General features: G+C 45.0%; 1 protein-coding gene across 2 annotated transcripts in view; it reads left to right on the top strand.

Moving 5' to 3' along the window:
- The window catches only part of KIZ (kizuna centrosomal protein), a 126,648-nt gene that overhangs the window by 84,440 nt on the left and 17,049 nt on the right, over positions 1-25,159 (top strand). For both annotated transcript variants that reach the window (XM_024123481.3, XM_024123482.3), the window contains 3 exons: positions 1,355-1,505; positions 9,536-9,701; positions 10,564-10,629. In XM_024123481.3, the coding sequence (XP_023979249.1) occupies positions 1,355-1,505; positions 9,536-9,701; positions 10,564-10,629 (383 nt within the window). The remainder of the gene's footprint in view (positions 1-1,354; positions 1,506-9,535; positions 9,702-10,563; positions 10,630-25,159) is intronic.

The raw sequence follows: 25,159 nt of genomic DNA, 5'->3' as shown, positions 1-25,159 counted from the left end.
TCAGTTTGCTTTGGCTTTCTCAAAAAAAGTTTGTCTGTATTTGCTGTGTTTGAATCAGGATCCAAATGATTTCCCTGTAAACTGGTGATTGGACCCGGATCCAGGATTACATTCCAGGCGGGTTATTCTGGCAGAATGACATCCGAGGCAGTTCTGGTCCTTCTTACTCCACCTCCTAAGGCGGCAGGTGTCTGCTCGTCCCACCGTTCGCGCTGCCAAGGCTGGGCCGTGGGCTCGGGCGTTGGCAGACGGATGCCTCTGATGTAAAGCTTCCATTACGCAATTTTCTCAAAATTAGGATCCCTTCCTAGATGCATTTCATTCACTTGGAATTAGAAAATGGTGACTTTTCTAACTCAGTTCTTTCTTCTGCATTTATTAGTTGGAAAAACTTTTCCCATCAACTACTTGGTAACTCTGAAATTTTTTTTTTCAACCACAGAGGCAGGGTAAATGCTTGATTCTATCCCTTTACTTAACCAGTTTCCAGAATAACGAGTTGTTGCCCTAGCAGCATCCACAGGTTGGTTTGTTTATATTTTTGTGGTAAAAACACACATAAACATAAAGTTTACCATCTTAACCGTTTTAAGTGTACAGTTCAGTATTGTTAAGTACATTCACATTGGTGTGCAGCAGATCTCTAGAACTTTGTCATCTCACAAAACTGGAGCTCTGTGCCCACTAAACTAGTCCCTGTTCCTCCCTCCCCCAGCTCTTGGCAGTCACCACACTACTCTCTGTCTCTGTGAATTTGACTACCCTAAGCATCTTATGTAAGTGGAATAGTACCGTATTTGCCTTTCTGTGACTGGCTTATATCACTTAGCAGAATGTCTGTAGATTCATCTGTGTTGTGGCCTGTGAATCCAAAGGTTTTTATTATTTTTAAAATTTTATTTACTTATTTATTTTTCAAACGAACTCGTGTAGTTTTATATATTTGCTGTGTATCAGTCTGTGGTAGTCATTATCCTTTTGGTTCTCAAACTGTCCTGTCCTTGGCCAGTGGGAGCCCCTTCAAGAGAACCCTCAAGGCCTTTGCACACAACTCAGAAGTCTGAGAACTTCCTTACTTCCTGGAACGACAAGGTGCTCCGGGCTCATCTGGTGCATTTCCTGCCCCAGACCTGGAATATAACGCATTTTTCTAAGTGCGCCTGCGTTCCTTTTAGTACTGCATCTAAGTACTTGGACTCTGGAAATTCCCTTAGCCCAGAATATATTAGGTTCCAGACCTTTCTGGATAAACTGTCTTCTACTAGCTTGATATGGGGGCCTTTAACAATGTGGGAGGTTCGTAAGTCACCCAGCGTGGCACACGTCTAATGGGTCTCCTGTTTCTGTTTCATAGGTTTGAACAAGCACCAGCCTCAGGTTTATGGAGGACACCATCGGGTCAGCGTGTTGCCACCTTGAAAAGACATGATAATTCTATCCAAGAAGAGGTGGTCGCGAAGCTGTCTGAAGTTTTCCCAGTCAAAAATGTGGACCGGAGGACAAGGGTTAGTAATTTTTATTTTTTAAAATAAGTTTCAACATGTACAAGTTAGTCATTTGAGGAAATAGTTACGTTCTTAACAATGATTAACATATTTGAAAAAAATGATAAGTTGTAAGTGAGGTTTTGTGGTTGGTTGGTTGAACTGTCTGATCTCAGGCCTTTTGCATAGTGTTTTATGTAGGCATCTCAAGTTCTTACATAAAGTTAACCCAGGTCCTGGAGGTAACCTAATTAAACATATCTACCACAACATTTGCCCAGGGAATTTAGGAGCATCTTGTAGAATTCTGGTTTTCTTTCTCCACTCCATCCTTTAAAAATACTGTATGGTCGTTTATGTCAACTCCGCAAATATGTATTAATCCACTTCTGTGGATTAGGCAGCAGCCCAGATCCACTGGAGGGAAAGAGAGAAATCCCACGTGGTCCCTCCTTCAGGGGAATGGCATAATGGGATGCCTGCAGTAAGAACACTGCGGAGGGTATGGACCCTCAGGAAAGGGAGCCAGGCCATCTGGAGAAACAGGGAGGGGGCCGAGGGGTGTGCAAGGTGACCCTTAAAAGACAGGCAGGATTTTGACAGGCTCAGAGGGTGGGGCGATGGGCAAGGGCTGTTAGGAGCCCAAGAACAGACCAAGAAACGGAGCTGTTCTCTGTGGCTGGAGAGTAGACTGCATCTGGGGACAGGGATGCGAAGCTCTAGGGATCACCGCCCACCGTGCAGGGTCTGGCCCAGCTCGGGAGCCGGTGTTCACGGGTTCAGCAGAGTTTGGAAAGCCGCGGAGGCCCTTGAGCCAGGCTGCAGGAGGGTCTGCAGGGCCTCAGGGAATTTAGCCTGAGTGGATGGGAGGGGGACGGCAAAAGACGAACCCTGCCGTGGCTCAGCCAGGACAGCTGGGGACTGACTGACAACCTGGCACCAGGGAGAGCGTGAGATGCTGGACATGAGCTGATGGAGCCCGTTCCTCGGGAAACGCGGTGGGTGGGGGGTGGGGGGGGTGGAAGACCAGGTCCAGAGCGGCTGCCCCAGAGACACGGCCTTTCTTCTTCTGAGCTTTATGTCTTGTGAGTTTGTCTTGTTTCCAAGTATGTTTTTTCTTTTTTTTTTTTTTTTTTTCTTGGCCGTGCTGCGCGGCTTGTGGGATTTTAGTTGCCCAACCAGGGACTGAACCCAGGCCTTCAGCAGTGAGAATGCAGAGTACCAACCACTGGACTGCCAGGGAATTCCCTTCAAGTATGTTTTTTCATCCTTATACATAATATAGGGTTCTCAGGCTTTTTGAGCCTTTTAAAGTTTTTCTTTTTATTATGCACAATGTTCAGGATTCCTCATATGTCCCCTCTGGAGGCAAACCTTTCCCCTCTGTCCCAAAGCCACAGCTTGTGCTGCCATGCAGTCCAGAGCCTCTGCGTCACCCTCCAGCCTTCCCAAGCCCCGCCTTCCCTGCCCCCTTAATTAAAAGAGAGTAAAAGGACATTTTTTTTTAAGCATTTCGAACAAATGTACATGGAGTGATACAGTGACGCCATTGACCCACATTTGCACATGTGTTACCCCTGCACCATGTTGTTTCGGACTCCCTCGCCCTCCTCCTCCTTCCCTCCCCCTGCCCTTTCTCTGCTCTCCCTCCTCTCCTCCTTCTCCCCACTTCCCTCCTTCTGGAGTAAATTATTGCAGGTATAGATACAGCCCCTGGGCGCCCCTCACAGTTCCCGCCCTTTTCAAAGGTAACCTTGTGTGCATCCTTCCTGCACACATTTTCATTTTACTGCACTGCGTGTGACTCAGTAAATAACCCTTAGTTTTGTTTTGTTTTGTTTGAGGTATGGTACCATTTGTGTGAATGTTCTTAAAGAAAGAACAGTATCCTTTAGGAGGAACAGAACCTGTGCTTTTTAGATCTGTTCCATACCTACTGATAAATGTAGATCCTAAAAAGGATTTTGTTTTCAGGTTTTATTATCCATCGTATTTAGTACTATTTTGTAATGACATCGTTTTCCATTCTTGTTCACTGCAGCTACCCCACATCTCAGCCATGTCAAGGGTGAAATAAGTATTGGTCTCCTGCTATTTGCCATCTCATTGTCTTTTTTTTTTTTTTCTAAAGGTGTTGTTTATATCAGGAAAACATATTCCAAGTTCCAGACAACCAGTTCACTCATAATTTTTCAAATAATAGCTCCATCATTAATGGGAAGGGGGCTGTCCAATTAATAGTTTATGAGTCAAATGATATTCTTCCTCCCCTAGTAGGTTTCTTGTTCCTTTTTTTTTTTTTTTTTTTTTCTTTTTCAGGTACCATAAAATTATTTAATTCTATTAACAATCCTGTGAGGTAGGGCCGATTATAATCACGGTTTTACAGATGAGAAAACTGAGGCACAGAGAGGTTAAGTAAATTGCCCTCTTGTTCCTTTTTAAATCATCTTAGTGACAACCATAAAAATTACTAATAAGTGAACGACAAAATCCATCCTTAAGGGACTTCCCTGGCAGTCCAGTGGTTAAGACTCCATGCTTCCAACTGCAGGGGGCACGGGTTCAGTCCCTGGTTGGGGAACTAAGATCCCGCATGCTGTGGCACGGCCAAAAAAAAAAATCCTTCCTTAAAAATAGAAGCAAGCAGTCAGTTTCTCAAATTGGTTGCGACTGAAAAAATAACATTAGGCCCTAAAGACTAACGTTACCAGAATGATGTGGGCAGGGGCAAGCCTTACAGACGTGAGAACAAAATGCTTTTCTGGGCTCTGGGACTGTTAGATTCACAAATCATTTTATGATTAGCATAGTCAAGTGTCTTTGAGTTGTTTTCCTGTATTCGAACAGTATATACATTTAGTAAATAGTATGGGTCCAATGTTTCTCTGTAGATAAAATCTTAAAAGTAGGAGATTTTCAAAATTTAAGAAAGCACTACTAGAAATCACTTGGTTAAGAGTCTAATGAAGCTCAGACATACTTACTTTGATCTCTTGGGTAAATGGCTAATTAAACAGCCGCATGTAAATGATGTTTACCTGTGGGTCCCTTGCTGTCAGCTGGAGTCAACCCGTCTCCTGAGTAAATACATCATTAAAGCTGCTGAAATTTGGATTATGTCCCCCTGAGACCAGATAAGATCCACAGCACCCGCATAACCTATTAGGCAATTACATAATTGAGCTGCATGCTTTTAAATCAGAAAAATTTGTAATTATGTGAAAAAAAAAAAAAATGAGTTGGGTGCTTCATTAAAATACAAAGTACCTTAATACTGCTTTTCTCCCAAGTGAAGCCTGCTTCCACCCAGGGGGACCTCTGCAGGCAAAGCAGCCCAGCCTGCCGGCGTCACTTGCAGAGCAGGTGGGAACGGCCACACAAACCCCTGCCCCTCTCCTGAAATGAGGGACTGGTGTTCTGTTCTTCTCTCTTGAATACTCGTTCACCGGCTCATATGAATACTTCCCCTTTCTTTTCATTGCTACATCGATGAAATCCCCTTCCTCTCCTATAACTCAGATAAAACTTAAGTAATTATACTTGCGTTTCTCTTTAAACACTGAAAAATTACTGCCGGTGTGCAGGAGGAAGGTTCTTGAGGAAGGGTCAGTTAAGCTGTGTATGAGGGGAAACATCCATGCTGTCAACATCCGTGGTGTTTCATTCTCTTGTTCTTCTGTGTCTGCATTAACAGCACTGGTTTACATATGGAAGGTAATTTTATTTTATTAAGTGCTTTCACGTTCATTTTCTCTTTGTACCACCCATTGCAGAAACCGTATTCTTCTAGAGCTAGCATATGTTTTCTTTAAAAAAGTAACAGGGAAAAAAACAAACTTGGAATATTAAGGTAAACAAAAAGAAGAAAATTGCCTGTTATCCGACTGTCCACATAGAACCCTGTTGACACTGCGATGTATGGTCTTTAATATTTAATATATTGGCAAACGTGGGTTATACTGTTTGTGTGCACGGCCTCCGTGTTCCCCACTTGTCACGGGTGAACTTCCTTTCATGCGGTCACGTGTTCTACATCCTTTCTAACGGCTGCACAGAGACCCCTGTGTGGCTCTTCCATTGTCTATTTAACCAGGCTCCTGGTGTTAAACATTTTAAGTTGTTTTTAATTTTTCCTCTAGTAGAAAAGTTTCAAAGAATATCTGAGCAGTTCAGTTTTTACAGATTCCCATGCGGTTTCCTGAGAATGATTTCCTAAATGTAGATCTGTTAGGTCAAAGGGTATGTGCGTCTCTCAGGCTTCTGCTCTGCACTGTCAGATCTCACCCTGGAAGGGTCATCACTTACCAGGAATGGATGAAAATATCATTTCTCTGAGCTCTTTATGAAACTGGATACTATCAACTTTTTTTTTTGAGCACCAAATTGAGAAGTGCAAAGGAGGTCAAATTGCGGTCACACTTTTCCCCCACCTATTTGTTAGCCATCTGTATTTCTTCTTTTACATTGGTAATTTGCCAGTTCATGTTCTTTGCTCATTTTTCTATTAGGTTAGTAATATTTTTCCTTACTGACTTTTAAAGAACTCTTTTTATATGAATTTATATTATTTGCTACAATATTTTGAGCAGTTTGATTTTCACCTTTCATTTTTCTTACTGGTGTTTGGATACAAAGCCTTTTCCATTAATATCTTCATTTATCTATTTGTGCATGTGAATTTCACAATTGATAAGTTTCTAGATGTAAATTGAGTCAGCCTAGATGACTCTTAGGGTTCTAGACCTAGCAAGATCCATATTTAGACTGAACTTTGAGAAAATGAGCCAATTAATCCTAGGTGTCCTGCTGAGCATAACTCATAGGACAGTTTTTCCTTCTTAAGATCTGAAATATGGAGGTTATCACCCTCAGTCATCCTGTAAATAGTGTGTGCCTTGGCATTGAATTTCTAAGCGCTTTCTCCTGGCTCCTGGAAAGGTTAGAAAAGTGAGGGACTAGTTCGTTGGTGTTGACTTAGGCTGCAGATTGCTGAGAACGATGAGGCAGTCTCCAGCACCACCACCACTACCACCACCACTGGGCTCCAAATGTATGAGATGAGAGAGAGCCTTTACTACCTAACAAATAAGTTGGAACCCAAGCACGGGCCATTCATAAGCACCATCAGAAGGTCCATCTTTGGTGGCATTTTTCAGATAGAGAACCCCACTTTGCAGAGCCCTTCAGTCACAGGTGGGACGTGCAGGGCAGCTTGCTCCCTCTTTGCGCTTTGGTTCTTTCGCGGGTCACGCTGCAAACTCCTTCTGTTTGGGGCCTTCCTTAGAAATGGCACCTTTTCAAAGATCTGCAAACAGTACATCTTGAGAATGTATCACAGATGTTTTTCCTGACTCTGCATAAGTTGTTTTTGATGGGTCCTTTGAATGGACCTTCCTACCGTTCCTTGTCTCCGGCTGACTTTTGGTTCTGTCCCATATTGTCATTATTTCCTGCTTGTTAGGGACTTAACTTGTGAATTCCTCTCCAGATGACCCACTGGGCAGATCTACCACCATCTCTATTGGCTTCGTGGTCCAGCAGAGTCAAGCCAACCATTCTCATGCTGTAATTTGACCATCCATCAAAAACCCTTATAGATATAAAATACTCATCTCTGAGAAGTTATCTCTAGAATTAGAGAAATCCTAGAGATATGAGTATTAAGTAGTGAAGATAAATGGGATAAAATATACGAAATAAATGAAAACCTGCAGTGTGCCCCACACTTACTCACCATGGTGAAAAAAGAGGGCTCAGTATAGAGCTGGTGGCACTGGTGGTATTCTTAGCAAGCTTACAAGGGCTTGTTAGAAGGATGTTTGCAGTATCATTATAGCACTTTAGTCTGTGTTCTTTTGAAGCCCAGGTGGAACCCAGCTAAAGCAAAAGAAGTTCTTACATGAAAGGGATGTGCAAAACAGTGATGTTGATTGTGTGTCGTCACGGAGGGACTAGTGAGAAGTAATCCAAGTTATTGACAATCTAGGACAATCTCCATTGTCTGCAAATTCTACAGTAGAAAGTGTAGAAAGCCTCAACAGTCCTTTAACAACTTTATTCTTAAACTGTGGGTTAAGACAGTGGCTATTGTAAAGTCACGCCAAGAAATTATTAGTTACAGCTATTGCATAAGATAATATGAGGAAGAAATACATACTTGAGGCACTCTCAGAATGTTTGGATTATTTTAAATATCAGAAAAAGAAAATTATAGTTTTAACTACAGAGATTAAGCCAATTCTTTTTGTTCATCTTCTAAAATGCTTTCCATATATCCAGAATTACTGGGTGCACAGAATAGGAGCTTACTGTCTGTGGGAACAGACAGACTAGATCAGCGTGGGCAGAGATCTCGAAATGAGACATGCTAGGATGGTTCAGAGAGCATCCTGATGGTTGCGAGATGTCAGCTCCTGTCCTCCTGGACAGATTCTAGAAGCAAGTGCAGTGCCGTGGTTTACGTGGGCAGCTGGGACTGGGCACTATGGCAGCCAGTGATGGGAACCAGCCCTGGCCTGAGCTTCAAGGGAGGTTGGTACACCTGAACCCCAGTAGGCAGAAACAGGGATCCTGTTCAGTTCATTCCACAGAGTTATCCCAATTGGAGTAAAATCCAAGGCCCACTTTATACAAATGTAGGAAAAGCTCCCGGTTACAAGAACTGGACAGAGGTCTTGGCTGCAAGGCTAACTTGACACCAGGTCTTTTGGCCAAGGAGACTAGAACTCCTTAAGTCCCCTTCAGTCCACCTCCGGCCCCTAGGATAAGCCATGGATCCTGGAGGCCAGCTGGTCCTAAGGCGGGCCGAAGGTAAGAGACTTGCAGGGATGTCAAGGCTGATGACAGTGGCCTCGGCCAAACTCACAAGGCTCAATCTTCAAGGTTTGGCCTCGGCGATTCTTCACATCCATTCATGTTAATGACAAGGAAAGAGTATGATCTTCCCCTTTGTTCACTAGATGTTGGCATTGTTACACAGAAGATGACCAGGGAGCCTCTCTGCCTGGCTCCCCCTTCCCTTTCACTTGAGGGTCTCAGGTCCATTCCCCACACAGTGGGTCGGACCCTGCCCCGTGTTTACTGCTGTCATCAGGTACCAGGGAGAGGTCGGTGCCACCACCTAGCGTTCCTCTCCCACCGCCGGGGCAGGCTTCCACTTCCAAGTAGGGGGAGAGAGAGGCTTGTGCTCTGGCAGCGGGACAGTGGCACCGATGGTTGTTCAGCTCTGGTCACCAGTATATTTTTATTTCTTGGGGGAGGAGTGCTGACCTGGAAATGCACCGGCATGAGTATTAACCTATCCTATTAAGTGCCCCTTTTTCTCTGCCTCTCACATTGGCTGTGGTAAAATCCCTGCCCACCTTCCTGCCCAGGACACTTCTGGCGATGTCGACAGTTCATTGCCCTGTGAAAGCAGATAGGCCGTGTGGCAGCTGGGTTTCCCCAAGCTCCCCAGCAGGCTTAGTGGCAAAGTACAGAGTGTCTTTATCCTTCATTGAAGGTTATGATTTCCAATAAGGTCGGCTCTCTTTTTGCTTTAGTGTATCCTCCTCTGCCCCCAAGTTTTTCCACAATCTTCCCATTGAGGGGAAGTTCAGGGGTCATTTCTTGAAGAATGGGGATACCATAAGGTCACATCTTTCCAGATCTCCTTCTCAGTCCAAACCAACTCTGTCCTCACGTGCCTGCAAAACAGGATTCGTGCAATGAAAGAGTAGATCTTGGATAAACCACCCAGGTTAACAGAGGTAGTCACGTCTCATATACATACTTCCCAAGTAGAAAAACATTGCATTACATAAGGTTCAGTACTCAAAAAATGTCTTCTTGTGAGTGTAGGTTGTTGTAAAGAATTAAATTATGCTGGAAAATAATCAGGTGTTATTTTATCTTGAAGACATTTTAATTTCAGTTAAATGTCAGGAGACGAATTAAATCCTAAGTAAAGCTTAACCTAAAATAACATTTGAAGGCTGGGTCTTTGAGACCAAGGGGAATGTGACCACGGCTTGTTTTCATTTCTTTGTGCTTTCTTTTATACACCGTAGGCAACAGCATTATTGAAAAAAGGCCTCACAGGAGAGCATAAGGATAGGTCGGCTGTTCACAGCAGCGAATCATCTTGCAGCTTGCCATCCACTCTGAATGACAACAGTGGAATGAAGAACGGAAAGCCTGCTCTGTGGCTCAGCAGTGTTCCTACAAGGGAACAAGGTAGCTATTGTTAAGGGTCTGTCCGCAGTGAAACTGCGTTCAGAATCAATGTGACACCCTCTTTCTCAAGGTGTGCCCATAAAATAAAGCTTCTAAGGAATACCTGTGATTCAGTATGCATGACATGTTACTTGCTTTATACCACCTTCCAGAAATAGGTGTTTCAAGACTGGGAAACCTAATCGTAGGTCTGCAGTTCTGCTGAATTTCCAATAAAATATGTTTTTGTAAGTTATGAAATCTTCACAAAATTAACAATTGACAGTATATACTTTTTGATCATCCCACAAAGATGAAGATGATTCCATTAAAATAATACCATAAAGAACTGAAGTTTTTGATATCACCTAATAGAATTTACTCAGAATTATTAAACATTCTTTTTAATTATAATAGAACCTTATAAAAGCCTAAACAGATGATTGAATCAATGAATTTATGACCCCCAAATTTAATAAGCAATTTTTAGTATCTAGAAATCGTGATTATTTTAGTGTTACTGTTAAGACGTGCCAGTAAACCGCTATAATGGCATTTCCAAGACAGCTGTGAGTTGCTCAGGATATGATCAGAAGTTGATAATGTGCACAGGACCTGAGGCCCACTTGTGTTAAGCCCCACGCAAGTCTGATAGATGTAAGGCTAAATTATTTTGCATGAAAGCAGCATAGCGATACCTTAGCTTTCGAATAGGTTTTCTTTTAGTAACAGTGTATTTCAGACAAGATAAACTAACCAAAAAAAGAAGATGGGGTGGCAATGCAAATAAAAGGAATGGCAGTTAAAAAACCAAACAGACAAAGGCCTATTCCATCCATATAACCTTGAAATACATTTTTATTATCATATGTTCGATTTTTAGAAGTTTCCAGTGGCTGCGGAGACGAGAGCGCAGAAGAAAGCGTGACAGCGAGGATGCCAGTCACAGGTAAGGTCGTGGCTGCCTGAGGGCCTCAGATTCAACTTTCTTATGTAACCAGAACATTTCAGGTTAGTGGTTGTGGACTCCGCGAAGAGCAAGTGCATTCCACTACCACGTGCTGTAGCAAGGGATCAATCCTGAGAGCATGAGGTGTGAGCTTAGGTTAACATAAAGGAAGGTAGAAAATAACCCTGTCTGCTGAGTCCTTCAAAATTGTTACATGTTTACACGTGTGAGTGTCCCACCCTCCTACCATGAGCCTTTCAGCACCTGCGTCGGTGTGAAAAGGTCAGTCCCCATGGGGAACACCAGTCATTATATGGCCAACTACAGATGTTTCTGATTTCCCTCTTTTCTTTCCTGTAATAATTGAATGTATCATTATACTGTAATAAGAGTAGGAAAAAAAAACAGTGCTGGACAAGAAGCTTGCTTGTGCCTCAGTTACAAAGCCCATCTGATCATTTTAAAATTTTAGCAGTGAAGTTTCATTAAGATCTGTTAAGATTTCTGCACATGTGTTAGGTTTGTTTAGGTGAAATCTAAATGTCATTACTTATTTTAGTTTTAGAATATCAACAGCAGCAATTAGTATTCTGAACAGAGTTCTTATTTGTCGTACAACTAAATTTACTAGTACCTTATTTTGTAAAGTGGTGTGCTACCACTTATAATTCATTATAAATTCAAAGGTCTGACTTTAAATATTTATGCAAGTAAATACACCATTGCACCGAGGTACTGAGGCATGCATCTGCATATGTGTTAGTTTTGTTGTTTATAAGCAGAAGAGAACAGTTTCTTTTATGGCAATATGATTCATGGCCTGATGATTAATTTTAAACCCATGTATCTAGAATGAACTCTGATTTTGAAAAAGGAGTTTATAGTAGAGCAATTATTGTATATATTCTGCATCAGATAATATTTCACTCCAAAATACAGAGGTTTTCTTTTCTTTTAGACATTTTCCCTGGTGATATGTTTATTGCATTTTTATTCTTCATTTTGAGAAAACTCTGATAGAATTCCCTGTTTATTTTTTTATTAGTAGAGTTAATAGAGTGTAGATGATCCCAAACTGCAGATATCCAAGAAGTCATTTGAATGCTTTCCTTTTGCATCTACCTTTGAGTGCAGGATCTCTAATGACCTCTGAATTTGTTTCAGTTAGAATCCTAAGGGCTTGTTGGGGAGGAACCAGGAAGTGACCTTGTTGCCTATTCTTCCTCATCTGTTCAGTATGAGTCAGTGACTGTTCCCAAATTAATACAGATGTAGTCTTCCCGTGGGACTTTTTAACTGAGGTACTACTGACATGTAACATTATATCCGTGTCAAGTGCACGAGGTAATGGTTCACTGTTTGTAGACGTTGCAAGATGGTCAGCCTCGTTAATCTCCGTCACCACATGTAGTTACAATTGTTTTTCTTGTAATGAGAACTTTTATGGTTTACGCTCTCAGCAACATTCAGATATGCGGTACCACAGCGTTAACTGTAGTCACACTGCTGTACATTCCATCCCCAGGACTTACTGATTTTATAACCGGAAGTTTGTACCCTTTGACTCCCATCACCTGTATCACTCACCACCCCCTCTACCCCCACACCAGTAATCTCCAGTCTGTTCTCTGTATATCTCAGAGTTTCTTCATAAGAGAGGAGATAGTCAAGTACCAGGGTTTCAAATCTTTCTTCTCTTCACGTTGGAAGAGGTGTGATGTACCTAGAAGTAATACGGACTATTTGCCATGAAGGTTTTTTTTAAGAAATTGTCATTGATCCATCAGTAGTTCGCAGTTAAAAAAATGCTTTGTGCCTGTTATAGGCCAAAGAAGTAGGCATATAAAATAACCTGGGGGATGTGAAAAAAGCTTTCTGAAGCATTTTCTTAGTGGGAGCCTTGCCGTTCTGCGCCCTGCCACCACACCACCCCTCCTCCTCGGCATGTCCTGGCAAGTTCCTGCCAGAGGCCTTGTGCACCTCTGCTTTGCATATTCCATGGTCTCTGCGTATTCCTTGGTTGCGTCTGTCGTTGCAGCTGCTTTGATCTCCAAGTTCTTGACCTTCATCTCTAAATGTTTGTGTCTTTTGCCATGATTATTTGGAGATTTGGCCTTTGGTGAAGTAAGGCAGGCGTATCGTTTGATTTAAGATAATGGAGGCCACCTCCTCCTTTGTAATAGTTCTGTTGAGGCTCTCCTGTCTGTATGGGCCACAGTCCTTCTGGAATATTCCAAAGAGAAGGAACATTTGCGAGGCTGCCCACTGGGAGTTGAGGAGATGTGGTGGTGGATCCTGGGCTTTGGCATCAGCCGTTGTTGTCAGCTCTTTACTTCCTGCTCTGTTTCTTCACCCGTCTGAGCCCCTGACCTGGGCTACTTTAGTGTAACTAAACCCAGGTGATGTCAGCATTGAAAGTGACTTGTTAAAGCTGCTTCCTGCATCGACAACCAGCAGGTTACAGTGGTAACTTTGGACAGTTCGGAAGTGCTCATCCTCAGTGTGGGTGCTTCGGTGTGATTCTGCTGTATAGCCATCTCCCAAGGGATGGATATGGTAGAGAGAGGCCACGGGGAAATCAGGGTCCGGCACAGGATATTGGGCAGAAGCTCTGAAGTTACACCGTTTTCAGAATGATGAGGGTCCTGGGAAAGTTTAACCTGAGAAGGGCACAAAAGCTATCCTTAAATATTTGCGGGGCTGCCAGATTTACCGAGTATAGTCATAGAGTGTAGCTCGGGGGCCCTGTTAGTGAGTGTTGCAGCGAAGGAATCCACACCCGGTAACGGCAGAACTCTCTAGCTTTTTTAGTCGGGTGTCTTCCAGGCACGAGGTTCTGTGCCAGGGCTTGAACCGTGGCAGGAACCTGCTCTCTAGAGGGGCTCCGTGGAAGGGTTCTTGCTTCTGGGAGCACTGACATTGCTTCTAATGCTAAGCCTGTGATTCTCATTCCGTAGTGAAGGGATCAAATGAGCCGACGTTCTCATTCATTTCCCTTCTTATTGCGTATCCCTACCACTTAAAGAGTTTGCTGTCGCTCTGAAGGCATCTGCCTTGTTAGTCACCGTCATGGGGAATGTGAGTTTCACACTAGTTCCTGTCATCTGTGCGGAGACTTACATACACACCCTCCTGCACACACACCCACGCACACAACCATAGCCTGTGATCTGCTTGTTAACACAGGCTACCCCTTCCTTTGGTCTGGTTGTTCACACTAAAGAATCCAGGTCAAAATCAAAGATGAATGTGATTATCTATGAGTGTGTGGTTTTCTTTATTTAAGAATAATATATAATTTGCATATATGTTACACCTTTACTTGGGCTGAGTCCAGGGAATACCAGGGACAGCCAAAGACCAGGTCCCTGCCCTCCTAAGCCTCCATCGTCTCTAACCTTCACAGGAGCCCTGCAGGTAAGCAAATCGTTCTACAGATGGTCCGGCATACTTGGAAAGATTGAGGGCCCTGTTCAGGGCCATATAGCCAGTGTGTCAGATCTTGAATCACACTCAAATTTCAGGAATTAAGCCCCGAAGTCCTTCCATCCCACCACGCAGCCTCTTTTGTTTTATAAGAGAGGCGCCTGCATCAGGGCGTCTGGACCAGTTAAACATCAGTTTGTATCTTAACAAAAGATGAGCCCTGCGAGGACGATTTTGAGAGTGATGATGAGCAAAGCCTGGAGAGGTGGGCAGCTTTTGAGGATTTCTGAGTGTGGACTGTCCTGGGGTGGCCCTTGTAAAGCGGAGTGAATCTGTACCCCTAGGCGAGCCTGAGACCACGAGCGGGGGTATAGGACAGTCAGGTCAGTGTTTCCCTGGAGCACTTAGGCCAGGATTGAAGCCATGCTTGTCTAGATTATGAGAGAAAGTCTCCCTCTGAACTACTCATACCCCCAAAGTAAAATTTCCCACATTGGTAATTTTATTGGTATTTATACTAAATTTACCTTTGAGGATTTGGTGAGTTTTAATTTTAGTAAATGATGCAGCTTATGCTAAATGTCATAAAAACCCAGCCCCGACACAGTATCTGGCACACAATGGGCACTCATTTCATCAAACGAATGAATAAAAATGAAAGTACTAAGGAGTTTCCTTAAGCGCTTGTTGATTTAGGCCAGAACACCGTCTCTTTCCATCAGTCACTCCACCGGTACTTTCCCACCCACGTGCCCATCCTGGCAAAACTCATCTCCTTAAGCTCCATGTGAAAAGGGCTCTCAGCTTTTATCTCAAGAGGATTAAGCCTCTAAGAATGTCCATTCAGCCTCTCATTCTTTTGACACCAATTCTCTTGGTCAAGCTGTGTTGAAAGTGGTTGCCTGACTGTGCCATTTCTCACTGATATTCTTTGGCAAGCTGAAATATTCCAGGTCAGACTGAGGTATGTCCATTTAGAAGCTCTGCGGGAGGTCAGCCTAGATTTGCAGGGTGCTCTTGGGGCTGTGGGCAGGGCTTCCCCAAACATCATGGCGTGAGTTTTGCATCAGCTTGGGAAAAGGCTGGAAATACACGATGGCCGCGTTGTCACCGGTGACTAGATTTATCCTGGGAGAGAAAACTGCAGTGACAACTGAGGACTGCGGAGTCCAGTGGCAAAGCACTTCTACTCTTGAGGCTTTCCTGAGACTGCGCCTCACCAGTTCTGTCCTGGAAATGCACAGTCGGGTCAGGATGCCTTACCTGCTGTGCCTGGGGAAGGGAGCCCAGGGAAGCACCGTGTGCTGCTGGGTTGGCCCTGGCGCCGTCTCAGTGGCAGGGGTCCGGCTGCTCATGACAGCAGAGAACTCCTCACTCAGGACATTGCAGGCTGGTGGTGCCTGTTTAACATGGTCATGGAAGAATGGAAGGCACCTTTCTGAAGAGCTCTTGATTGGGTGCTTTCAAGGAAATGAACTCAGAAGTGCCTGAGAAATTCTCCTCGGTGGTTGCACAGAGGAATCCCATGTGGAGCTTTAAAACAGACCCACACCCCAGCCACACCCTGGACCGGGTGCCCCAGAACCTCCAGGCCTGAGCCCCAGGCATCAGTCTTGTGTAACACACCAGGTGACTCCCCGGGTTTGAGAACCGTGGAGCAGGGGATCTCAAAGCCGAAAGAGCCCTTGTAGGTCATAGTGTGAAACACCCTTATTTTATGCAAGAGACTTGAGTGGAGAGAGGGGAGAGGTTGGGCTTTAGATATTTCAGTACAATCAGGGGTCAGGGAGGGTGTGATTTCCCTAGGGCTGCTGTGGCAAGGTGCCATGAGCTTAGAACCACAGAAATGTTTTCTCTCACCGTTTTGGGTGCTAGAAGTCCAAAATCAAAGTGGCAGGAGGGCCCTCTGAAGACTCCTGGGAGCATCCTTCCAGGCCTGTGGCAGCCTCTGGTGGCTCCTGGTTTGTGGCGGCGTGACTCCAGTCTCTGCCTCCGTCCTCACGTCGCCGCCGCCGCCTGTGTCTCTGTGTCCTCTTCCCAGCAGGACAGCAGTCATTGGATTTAGAGCCCATTGTAAATCCAGGATGAGTTTATCTTGAGATCCTTAGCTAATTACATCTGCAAAGATCCTGTTTACAGATAAGGTCACATGCTGAGGTTCTGGATGGTTGTGAATTTGGGGGAAACACTAGTCAACCTGGTATAGGGGGTGGGGAGGGATTTCTTCATATTTCACACTGCCGGCTTCTGGTTCATCGTGTACAGTGATTGTTCCTGGCCCTACTATAGATGATGATGATAAGAATATTATTGTCTTTATTTCCGAGTCTTCTCATTTTCTAAATCATTGAGTACAAATTGCTAGAAAGTTGCTTTTAAAGACATTTAATTATGCCGTTAATACAGCTTCCTGATCAAAATTACTCAAAAGTTAAAGATTCCATGACCTTGAGAGTTGAAAATTCACCTCCCATGGCTGAGCAGTGTTACATGGTTATGAATTTTCATGTGAAGTAGTATCAGCAAAACTGTTTCAGTTCAGTTTTTAAATGTTCATTAAAGGTCAGTTACAAGCCTGGCACTTATTTTCAGGTGTAATTGTTGAATCGCCCCATAGAAATTCAGAATTTGATGGAAACACCTATTTCCTGAAGCATCTCCAGGCAGCTCATCTGAACGGGAGCCTTGCCGTTCTGCGCCCTGCCACCACACCACCCCTCCTCCTCGGCATGTCCTGGCAAGTTCCTGCCAGAGGCCTTGTGCACCTCTGCTTTGCATATTCCATGGTCTCTGCGTATTCCTTGGTTGCGTCTGTCGTTGCAGCTGCTTTGATCTCCAAGTTCTTGACCTTCATCTCTACTAAATGTTTGTGTCTTTTGCCATGATTATTTGGAGATTTGGCCTTTGGTGAAGTAAGGCAGGCGTATCGTTTGATTTAAGATAATGGAGGCCACCTCCTCCTTTGTAATAGTTCTGTTGAGGCTCTCCTGTCTGTATGGGCCACAGTCCTTCTGGAATATTCCAAAGAGAAGGAACATTTGCGAGGCTGCCCACTGGGAGTTGAGGAGATGTGGTGGTGGATCCTGGGCTTTGGCATCAGCCGTTGTTGTCAGCTCTTTACTTCCTGCTCTGTTTCTTCACCCGTCTGAGCCCCTGACCTGGGCTACTTTAGTGTAACTAAACCCAGGTGATGTCAGCATTGAAAGTGACTTGTTAAAGCTGCTTCCTGCATCGACAACCAGCAGGTTACAGTGGTAACTTTGGACAGTTCGGAAGTGCTCATCCTCAGTGTGGGTGCTTCGGTGTGATTCTGCTGTATAGCCATCTCCCAAGGGATGGATATGGTAGAGAGAGGCCACGGGGAAATCAGGGTCCGGCACAGGATATTGGGCAGAAGCTCTGAAGTTACACCGTTTTCAGAATGATGAGGGTCCTGGGAAAGTTTAACCTGAGAAGGGCACAAAAGCTATCCTTAAATATTTGCGGGGCTGCCAGATTTACCGAGTATAGTCATAGAGTGTAGCTCGGGGGCCCTGTTAGTGAGTGTTGCAGCGAAGGAATCCACACCCGGTAACGGCAGAACTCTCTAGCTTTTTTAGTCGGGTGTCTTCCAGGCACGAGGTTCTGTGCCAGGGCTTGAACCGTGGCAGGAACCTGCTCTCTAGAGGGGCTCCGTGGAAGGGTTCTTGCTTCTGGGAGCACTGACATTGCTTCTAATGCTAAGCCTGTGATTCTCATTCCGTAGTGAAGGGATCAAATGAGCCGACGTTCTCATTCATTTCCCTTCTTATTGCGTATCCCTACCACTTAAAGAGTTTGCTGTCGCTCTGAAGGCATCTGCCTTGTTAGTCACCGTCATGGGGAATGTGAGTTTCACACTAGTTCCTGTCATCTGTGCGGAGACTTACATACACACCCTCCTGCACACACACCCACGCACACAACCATAGCCTGTGATCTGCTTGTTAACACAGGCTACCCCTTCCTTTGGTCTGGTTGTTCACACTAAAGAATCCAGGTCAAAATCAAAGATGAATGTGATTATCTATGAGTGTGTGGTTTTCTTTATTTAAGAATAATATATAATTTGCATATATGTTACACCTTTACTTGGGCTGAGTCCAGGGAATACCAGGGACAGCCAAAGACCAGGTCCCTGCCCTCCTAAGCCTCCATCGTCTCTAACCTTCACAGGAGCCCTGCAGGTAAGCAAATCGTTCTACAGATGGTCCGGCATACTTGGAAAGATTGAGGGCCCTGTTCAGGGCCATATAGCCAGTGTGTCAGATCTTGAATCACACTCAAATTTCAGGAATTAAGCCCCGAAGTCCTTCCATCCCACCACGCAGCCTCTTTTGTTTTATAAGAGAGGCGCCTGCATCAGGGCGTCTGGACCAGTTAAACATCAGTTTGTATCTTAACAAAAGATGAGCCCTGCGAGGACGATTTTGAGAGTGATGATGAGCAAAGCCTGGAGAGGTGGGCAGCTTTTGAGGATTTCTGAGTGTGGACTGTCCTGGGGTGGCCCTTGTAAAGCGGAGTGAATCTGTACCCCTAGGCGAGCCTGAGACCACGAGCGGGGGTATAGGACAGTCAGGTCAGTGTTTCCCTGGAGCACTTAGGCCAGGATTGAAGCCATGCTTGTCTAGATTATGAGAGAAAGTCTCCCTCTGAACTACTCATACCCCCAAAGTAAAATTTCCCACATTGGTAATTTTATTGGTATTTATACTAAATTTACCTTTGAGGATTTGGTGAGTTTTAATTTTAGTAAATGATGCAGCTTATGCTAAATGTCATAAAAACCCAGCCCCGACACAGTATCTGGCACACAATGGGCACTCATTTCATCAAACGAATGAATAAAAATGAAAGTACTAAGGAGTTTCCTTAAGCGCTTGTTGATTTAGGCCAGAACACCGTCTCTTTCCATCAGTCACTCCACCGGTACTTTCCCACCCACGTGCCCATCCTGGCAAAACTCATCTCCTTAAGCTCCATGTGAAAAGGGCTCTCAGCTTTTATCTCAAGAGGATTAAGCCTCTAAGAATGTCCATTCAGCCTCTCATTCTTTTGACACCAATTCTCTTGGTCAAGCTGTGTTGAAAGTGGTTGCCTGACTGTGCCATTTCTCACTGATATTCTTTGGCAAGCTGAAATATTCCAGGTCAGACTGAGGTATGTCCATTTAGAAGCTCTGCGGGAGGTCAGCCTAGATTTGCAGGGTGCTCTTGGGGCTGTGGGCAGGGCTTCCCCAAACATCATGGCGTGAGTTTTGCATCAGCTTGGGAAAAGGCTGGAAATACACGATGGCCGCGTTGTCACCGGTGACTAGATTTATCCTGGGAGAGAAAACTGCAGTGACAACTGAGGACTGCGGAGTCCAGTGGCAAAGCACTTCTACTCTTGAGGCTTTCCTGAGACTGCGCCTCACCAGTTCTGTCCTGGAAATGCACAGTCGGGTCAGGATGCCTTACCTGCTGTGCCTGGGGAAGGGAGCCCAGGGAAGCACCGTGTGCTGCTGGGTTGGCCCTGGCGCCGTCTCAGTGGCAGGGGTCCGGCTGCTCATGACAGCAGAGAACTCCTCACTCAGGACATTGCAGGCTGGTGGTGCCTGTTTAACATGGTCATGGAAGAATGGAAGGCACCTTTCTGAAGAGCTCTTGATTGGGTGCTTTCAAGGAAATGAACTCAGAAGTGCCTGAGAAATTCTCCTCGGTGGTTGCACAGAGGAATCCCATGTGGAGCTTTAAAACAGACCCACACCCCAGCCACACCCTGGACCGGGTGCCCCAGAACCTCCAGGCCTGAGCCCCAGGCATCAGTCTTGTGTAACACACCAGGTGACTCCCCGGGTTTGAGAACCGTGGAGCAGGGGATCTCAAAGCCGAAAGAGCCCTTGTAGGTCATAGTGTGAAACACCCTTATTTTATGCAAGAGACTTGAGTGGAGAGAGGGGAGAGGTTGGGCTTTAGATATTTCAGTACAATCAGGGGTCAGGGAGGGTGTGATTTCCCTAGGGCTGCTGTGGCAAGGTGCCATGAGCTTAGAACCACAGAAATGTTTTCTCTCACCGTTTTGGGTGCTAGAAGTCCAAAATCAAAGTGGCAGGAGGGCCCTCTGAAGACTCCTGGGAGCATCCTTCCAGGCCTGTGGCAGCCTCTGGTGGCTCCTGGTTTGTGGCGGCGTGACTCCAGTCTCTGCCTCCGTCCTCACGTCGCCGCCGCCGCCTGTGTCTCTGTGTCCTCTTCCCAGCAGGACAGCAGTCATTGGATTTAGAGCCCATTGTAAATCCAGGATGAGTTTATCTTGAGATCCTTAGCTAATTACATCTGCAAAGATCCTGTTTACAGATAAGGTCACATGCTGAGGTTCTGGATGGTTGTGAATTTGGGGGAAACACTAGTCAACCTGGTATAGGGGGTGGGGAGGGATTTCTTCATATTTCACACTGCCGGCTTCTGGTTCATCGTGTACAGTGATTGTTCCTGGCCCTACTATAGATGATGATGATAAGAATATTATTGTCTTTATTTCCGAGTCTTCTCATTTTCTAAATCATTGAGTACAAATTGCTAGAAAGTTGCTTTTAAAGACATTTAATTATGCCGTTAATACAGCTTCCTGATCAAAATTACTCAAAAGTTAAAGATTCCATGACCTTGAGAGTTGAAAATTCACCTCCCATGGCTGAGCAGTGTTACATGGTTATGAATTTTCATGTGAAGTAGTATCAGCAAAACTGTTTCAGTTCAGTTTTTAAATGTTCATTAAAGGTCAGTTACAAGCCTGGCACTTATTTTCAGGTGTAATTGTTGAATCGCCCCATAGAAATTCAGAATTTGATGGAAACACCTATTTCCTGAAGCATCTCCAGGCAGCTCATCTGAACGGGGAGCTTTTCCCTTCTCCGAGCATCTGCCCTCCCTCTGCAAGGACAGAGGAAACCTGGACAAGAGGCTCCCAGGCCCAGGATTGCTTAGAGTGGTGGTTACTGCAGAAAGTCTAGATATGAAGAGTAATTCCGGTTATGGAGCCAGCCTGTGTGCCTCACGTTCACCTAGACGTGTGGCTCTTTTTTTAAAAAAATTTATTTATTTTTGGCTGCGTTGGGTCTTTGTTGCTGCGCGCGGGCTTTCTCCATTTGCGGTGCGCAGGCTTCTCATTGCGGTGGCTTCTCTTGTTGTGGAGCACGGGCTCTAGGCCCATGGGCTTCAGTAGTTGTGGAACGCGGACTCAGTAGTTGTGGCTCGTGGGCTCAGTAGCTGTGGCGCACGGGCTTAGTTGCTCTGCAGCATGTGGGATCTTCCCAGACCAGGGATCGAACCCATGTCCCCTGCATTGGCAGCTGGATTCTTAACCACTGCGCCACCAGGGAAGTCCCGTGTGGCATTTTTTTAAAAAATTCCTAAACATAGATGAGCTTTCTGTATTTTCAGAATTGTGAAAGCACCCTAAGCCTAATAGTTTCTTGTTTTAATTTGAGTAGATTGCTAGACAAGTGATTTCTGGGTTTTAAGTAATAGTATTTACCTTTAGAATTAATTTTAGAGTTACATCCCACAATTTTTGTTTTATTTTGCAAAGACAACTGGGTTTGCTCCATCAGCAACGCATCTAATGCAGTGTGAATGAAAAATTGGCATGGGTGCAGAAATACATAAAAAGCAATAGCTCTGGGAAGAAACTATTTTTCGAATTTAAGTTTAGAATTTCTACACGCTTCCTACAGGAATCAGTTATCCTTCCTGACTCAGAGATGCCCAGTTCTTTGTCGGTTCAGGGTTGCTTTTCTAGCTGTAGTATGGCATTGTTTGCATCTCCTTTTGTTATTCCCTCTCTTCTTTTCTTCACCAGGGATTTCTGCGAAAGCCAGGCCAGCCAGGCCGAGCCTCTGCCTTGGAGACAGACACCCCTCAGAGGCTGGGGAACCACGTGTTTATCTGGCTCTTGTAATGGGTTGTTAAAAGCACTTGTTCGCCAGATATTTTCTTTTTCTTTTTATTTGTAGATTTAGAAGTATTTTAGCAGGTGTACATTTGCATATAAAAGAGAATGAAAGATAAGAAGTTGAGGCTTTTTCTTTCTCTCCTCAGCATCATCCCTCTCCTGCCTCCCTTTATTCAACACATTTTCATTTTCTTTCTCTGTTCCCATTTTCTAGACAAAATGCGTATTAAAAAGAAAAAAACAATCTCGGTGATCCGTCACCACTTGGCAGGAAGATAGGTGATGGGGTTCAGCCAGCTTGTGTAACAGAGTAAGGAAAAATATATTTCTCTCGTTGTGTCGTCAGTCTGGAATTGATAGCTAAGGGTAAATTTTCACCCCTGGACCCCTTGCCTTATTTAGTATTTTCAGCCGCAATAATTTCTACTTTTGAAACTCAGTCTTGACGCCTGGAAGCCTGACTGAGCAGGCCAGAGCTGGAAGCTTGCGCCTGCGTGTACACTACTTCTGTGTGCGCCAGAGTATCTAGTTGAAAATGATTGTATTCTTAGAAATGCTTGTTTTATCTAATTGTTTGCACTACTCAGTTTTTTTCTGAGGGTTTGACATTACTGATGGGAGGAAGTATTTCTCTGGAGTTCTGAGTCACAGGCTGCAAAGTGAAGCCTTAAGGGGTCACCCAGTCCTCGAATTTGCAGACTTACGGTGTCCGTGCAGTTAAGACTCAGGTCTTTTCACCTTGGAAATATTGATATGACCCTCGTCCCGACCTTGTTTACAGCAGGCCAACTGGAACCTCCAGCTTTGTTCCTTTCGCTCCTCTGTCTCTTCACTCATTCATTTAACAACTGAATTTGCAGGGCTATGCCGTGCGGCTTTCAGCCACTTGATTCCTCACTGTCCTTCTTCCTTCCAGAAAAGCCTGGGCCTGAATTGCCACAGACTTCAACTCTGTGGCTTTGCTTTATGCCGTTGGCGTCCTGGCCAAGTCTTCTAGGCTGTTCCAGGAGAATGTCTGAATTGTTTGAGCAAAAAGTATACTCTTGCTTCCAAAAATTCTGGAATCTGGTCCGTTTGATACAGACAGCACCCTAGCAATCTCCAGACAGCTGTTGCAGCCTCCTTGATCCTATGTCCCGGGCTATGTCAGCTCTTTTAGTGGAGAAAGCTATCCTTAACATCTATCTTGTATCCCTTGGCTGAAGTTTTTCTCTTGAGTGTTCTTGTGCCACATTCAGTGAACACAGAAAAAATTGCTCACCGCCGTCTAGTTTTAAGGTTGCAAGTATGTTCTGTGTGGCCTGTGCAGTGTTTTAATTTTTTTTTAAGCCAGAAGTCTGGCAAGACCAGGCCCGCTTTCCCGGCTGGCCGCAGTCAGCCGTGGCCACAGAACAGCTGTCCCCTCCGGACAGGGCGTGAGCTCTCCCGCTCCTCCCACCGCTCCCATCTGGCCAGAGTCACGTGTGGTCCTGCCGGGCCCCAGAGAGTGTCTGCACTGACAGTCCTGCCCTGTCCTCTCTGCTGCAGAATCTGTGTACTTGAACCCCTCTTCCCTTGTTTCTATACAGGCTGTGTAGCCTGTAACCTCTCCTGATCATTCTTTCAACCAAACCTTGATTTTGTTTTTCCTTTCTGGGTCATCTCTCAGTTCTTCGTCTGCTGTTCTGTGCAGCTCTTCTGACTAAAGTAACGGTGAATAAGGGTATCAGGTGCCGTGGGAGAACAACTCCAGTCCTGAGCGTCTGCTCCAACCCCTCCGGCTGCTTTGGGGTCGCTGGTTCTGCCTCAGTTAGTGTTTATTCCTCCAAGGGAGTGCACGTAATCCTTTCACCTTTTAAACCTCACTCTGCATTGAAACCATTAGGGGAAGCATGCACTGGAGGTGGGGGAAGGCGATGTACCCGGTGGTCCTCAGCTAGATCGTGCCAACCCTTGATTACTCGGGTCAGGGTCGCCACATCCCACATAAAAACTGTCCGGACGGCTGCCAGTGACTCTGCTTAGAGAAGGACCACAGGAGGTTTAAGGATCAAATGCCCGTGAGGAGCTGGGGTGGGAAGGGGGTGGGCTCTGGCTGCGTGGGCGGGAGAGATGAGCTTTCTCCCTTCAAACTGTTGTACCGTTGAAAGTAGACTGAGGCAGCCTGGACGGGCAGCCCAGTGAGAGAGTCCGAGTCCTTCGAGAAGGACGGGCAGGCCCCAATGTGGGAGACATGTGGAGCGGATTTCCGAGCACTAGGATGGCCCCTGGGCTGGGGTGACTCGCTGCCCGGTCCTCCCTCCCAGGCTCAGACCGGCGATGAGATACATTTCGTCTTGTATTTGGACAGAATACTTAATCCCCCACCCCCAATCTGAAGTCACCTCACAACTACTAACCTGATATTTTGCACAAAAATCCTCTCCTGAAAATAAATAGCACATGTTTTCCTGGTTGCTGAGAAGCCTGAGAGCTGGCTTACTGGAGTCAAATGATTTCCCTTCAGATGGTAGACAGCAGAGCCCAGCTCCAGCTTCCAGCCACCAGGAACCCTTGTTCATCAAGAAGCTGCTCTCCTTTCTCTCTTTCTCTCCCCTCTTTCCCCGCTTCCTTCCCTTCATTTCTCTTTAAAAAATTTTCTTTCTATCTTCTGCTATCTTTTCCTTGACCAAATAAGTTTCACTGAATGCAGAAGTAGCACATGGTCATTAAAATCTGGACTTGTATCCTAAAAGCTGAAAATCTTTTTGGCTGATCTTTCTAAAGTAAAAACAAAACAGCATTTTCATCTTTTTTACAGTGATTCTTTACCTTTTTAGAATTCAGACACTCCACCTTTGATTTTATTAATACCTTACCCCCTCAACAGATTACCTGACAATGAATCTGAGGTGATAAGGATGTTAGGATTAATCAGAGAGTGTTATGATGCACTCCTGTCAAGGAGCCACCGTGGGACAGTGGGACTAACCTACAGCAAGAAACACTTTCTATCCCAGGCCACTTCCCCCCACACACACAGATGTTACACAAAACAATACTTTCCCCTCGTGCATGTACTGCATCTGGTGTTTTCTTTATTAAAGTTTTCAAACTATCAATGCTAGTTCCAGTGGACACTGATTTCACAATCCTGCAATGTTAAAAAATGTTGCCTTAGGGTTTATTATTTTCA

This window comes from Physeter macrocephalus, chromosome 14 (assembly GCF_002837175.3).
Source record: "Physeter macrocephalus isolate SW-GA chromosome 14, ASM283717v5, whole genome shotgun sequence".
Classification (NCBI taxonomy): Eukaryota; Metazoa; Chordata; class Mammalia; order Artiodactyla; family Physeteridae; genus Physeter; species Physeter macrocephalus.
This window is presented reverse-complemented; position numbering and strand designations above follow the sequence as displayed.